This window comes from Chrysochloris asiatica, unplaced genomic scaffold (genome assembly GCF_000296735.1).
Source record: "Chrysochloris asiatica unplaced genomic scaffold, ChrAsi1.0 scaffold00026, whole genome shotgun sequence".
In the NCBI taxonomy this organism is placed as follows: Eukaryota; Metazoa; Chordata; class Mammalia; order Afrosoricida; family Chrysochloridae; genus Chrysochloris; species Chrysochloris asiatica.
Window position 1 is genome coordinate 14379318 of NW_006408544.1, and position 3133 is coordinate 14382450.

The 3133-nt window shown below is 56.9% G+C and overlaps 1 protein-coding gene across 1 annotated transcript in view; it reads right to left on the reverse strand.

Annotated features, from left to right (window-relative positions):
• Window positions 1-1151: 1151 nt before the first annotated feature.
• DMRTA2 (DMRT-like family A2) overlaps window positions 1152-3133 on the reverse strand; it is a 3320-nt gene continuing 1338 nt past the window's right edge. Inside the window, exon 2 of the mRNA XM_006839750.1 lies at window positions 1152-2246. Coding sequence (XP_006839813.1) covers window positions 1192-2246 — 1055 coding nt within the window. The 3' untranslated portion in view covers window positions 1152-1191. The remainder of the gene's footprint in view (window positions 2247-3133) is intronic.

Here is a 3133-nt window from a genome sequence, read left to right on the forward strand (position 1 = left end):
TTGTCGCGTTTCTCTCATTGGCGTTCCGACCGGGAAATCAAGACTTTGTCATCCGCTCTAAGCGTCGGCGTTGTTTTCTTAGAAAATAACATTTATTTCTAGTTCATGTCTATGCAAAGGAAAGCACAAAGTGAGCCGTTCTCCGCACAGCGTCTCCCGCGGCCGACCCCTCAGCTGAGGAATGGGGAGTTTGGCGAGTCCCAGGAGGCAGGGACGGGCCCGCGCGAGGGCGACTCTGGTTCAGTCACGTCGCTCTGTCCCTGCTTCCGCGCGCGCACCTCGATGGCTCCTTAGGGCGAGATCGGCCGCAGGCAAGAGTGGGGCGGGCAGGATTAGGCCCATGTTTACAAGTTATTTAATCTATAAAACCTGATAAGTACAATGCGCGCATAGTCTAATTTTTTTTTCCATTTTGTCTTTTTTCTTTGACTTTTTTTAACTTTTTTTTTTCACGTTAATACCGAGGTCACCTACAGATTACAATTAATAACTTAGAATTCCATTTTATAACATTATACACTGGCTTGTATATATATATGTATAGATTATATATAGATTTATACATATATAAAAACTCACACTGCACCAAGGAAACCCATGCTTATCGGCATAAGCAACAAAGAGAGCGACAATTACCGCAACGAGGAAAGTGCACCTTAGGACGTGTTTCCTTTTTTTTTTTTTTTTACAATTGATATCGATATATATGTCCCCAAGACTCGACTCAGTGCCAAGATTTTTATACATCCTAAATGTATATTGGTTAGAGCAAATATTAAAAGAAAAAAAAAGCGAGAGGGAGACACAGAAGACAGATTCTTGGACTACCCTGGCATCTAACTGAGAGCGCAGGCAGGCGGGCTGCGCACAGCTAAGGGAGACAAGGGCGCGGCTTTGAAATTCCCGAGAATCCTCCCGCCTTTTGAGAAACTGGGGAGCCTGAAAAAGGGGGCTCCTCACAGCGCTTGGAGTCGCGGGGCTGGGGGGTGGGGTGAGGATCCGGGCCGCACAGTCTCTCTGAGAACTCGTGCACCTGGAATGCTCCCCTTCCCAGTTCTCTCCACCCACGCTCCAACCAAAACCAAAAACCACCTTGACCCCAGTCACAGTGCAGAGCGCGCACCCGACCGGCCAAGAGGGGCAAGGCTGAAGTCCCTGTTTGGGGGCTGCCCGGCTGCCAGGCCCCTGGTCCTACTGCTTCTCCGGGGCTCCGTTGACCATTGGCCCGTATAGGCCGCCGCCGTAGGTTGGCTCCTTGTGCACAGCGGCGGCGGCGGCGGCCGAGCGGTCACGCATGAGATCGCTGAAGGCGTAGTCCATCGGCGGGCGGAAGCCGAGCGTGGGTACCAGGCCCGCGGTAGAATAGGGCGCCATGAAGGCCAGGCCGCGGCTGTGCGCAGCCGCTGCCGAATAAGCCAGGCGCAGCGGGCTGAGGCCTAGGGGCGCGCCCAGCGGGTAGGCGCCCGCGTCGGCGCCGAAGTGACTGGCGTTGGGTTGCAGCGGAGAGAAGGCCGAACGACTGCTCAGAGAGCCCAGCGCCCCGGGGGCCATGGCGCCGGCTAGCAAGGGTCTGTGGTGCGGGGGCGCGGCGGGGCCGGCCTGCAAAGGTGCCGACAGCCCCGAGCCCCCGGCGGCAGCTGCGTCGACGCGACCCGGCCACGCGTCGTCAGTGGCCACTGCTGCACCCACGGTGGCCTTATCGGGGGGCGCGGCGGGGCCCAAGCCGGCCGCGAGTCCCCCACGGTGATGGTTCAGCACCTGCTCTATGGCCTGGACCACGTCGCCGCCACAGCCCTGCAACACCAGCTCCAGGACGCCGCGCCGGTGACCCGGGAAAACGCGAGTCAAGATGTCCAGCGGCGTCCGCTGCCGTGGACCCGGGCCTACGCCCAGCCCCGGTGCCGGCCCGGCCTCCGCCTCCTCCTTGTCGGCCTCTGAACCGGATTCGGAGCCTAGAGGGCTGGCAGAACCGGGGCTGTCTTCCTCGCCGCCGCCGCTGGGGCCAGCGCTGCCCGGGCAGCTGCCACCTGCCTCCTTAGAGGCCCGGGCCAGGGGCGACCCTGAAAATGACTCGCCGTCGCCGTTCTCCGAACCCGAACCGGGCCGAACCTCCGGGGATGAGGTCCCAGGACCGGAGTCCGCGCCGTCTGGGGACAGTGGCTTCCCCAGCGACGGCTGAGGGCTGCCTGGGCGGCCTGTCTGCAGTAGTGTCTTGGGGAACAGGTCAAACTTCTGCAACTTGGCCTCTAAGAGGAGAGAAAGGGAGGTGTCAGGGCGGTTAACAGGGCGTCACAGCACCCACAGCATCCCTGCCCTTTGGATTCTAGTTTCCTCTTTATCTGAACCCCATAACCTTCACTTGGGGGAGGTAGGGCTTCTGTGTCCTCTTCCTTGTTGCTCAAGCATTTCATTTCTTCCTTCCTGTGCCACTGCAGCCCTCTATCCCCTCCTGCTTCTCAGGACTTCACCCAGAATTCAAATCACTTGTGTCTGTGAAGTCGATGCCCAGGATCCCTCTTCCCACTTCTGTGCCTCAACGCTTTCACCTTTAGCCCCCTGCGATCCCTTCCCAGTCCAGCCCTGGATAAGAGGTCTGGCCCAAGGTACAAGCAGAAACCAATACAACTTTCACCCATTCCACACACTGTACAGAAGACTCATCTCAGAACCTCTGAGGTTCTGAGAGTCCGTTTTGTTAGGGTAGCCTCTGGCACTGGGCAGAATAACCACTAAGGGGAGGTGCCCAGGGCACCTGTTGTTCTTGTTGTTTAGAGCCTTCAAGTAGGCTCTAGTTGGTCCAAAACCTCTCCACAGATAAAAGTAGAGCCCCTGGTGCTAATTCACCTTCCCCCAAACTAAGATGTAAGAAGTTGTTCTCTCTCAAGTTGAACTCCTTTTCCCATTTCTCCCGCCTTCCACAAAAAGAAAGACTGACAGTGTGGGGCTGGGTAGCGCGAAGGGAGAGAAGAGGAAAAGGGATCGATCGAGGGAAGTGAAAAAACGTACTCTGAGAAAACAGGGACTAGTGGGGAGAGAAGCAGGAAAAAACACACACACAAGAGGAGGACGCAGCATGCGGTTTTCCAGGAGACGTTTGGAACACGGCAAAGAAATCACACGGAAAAATGGAATG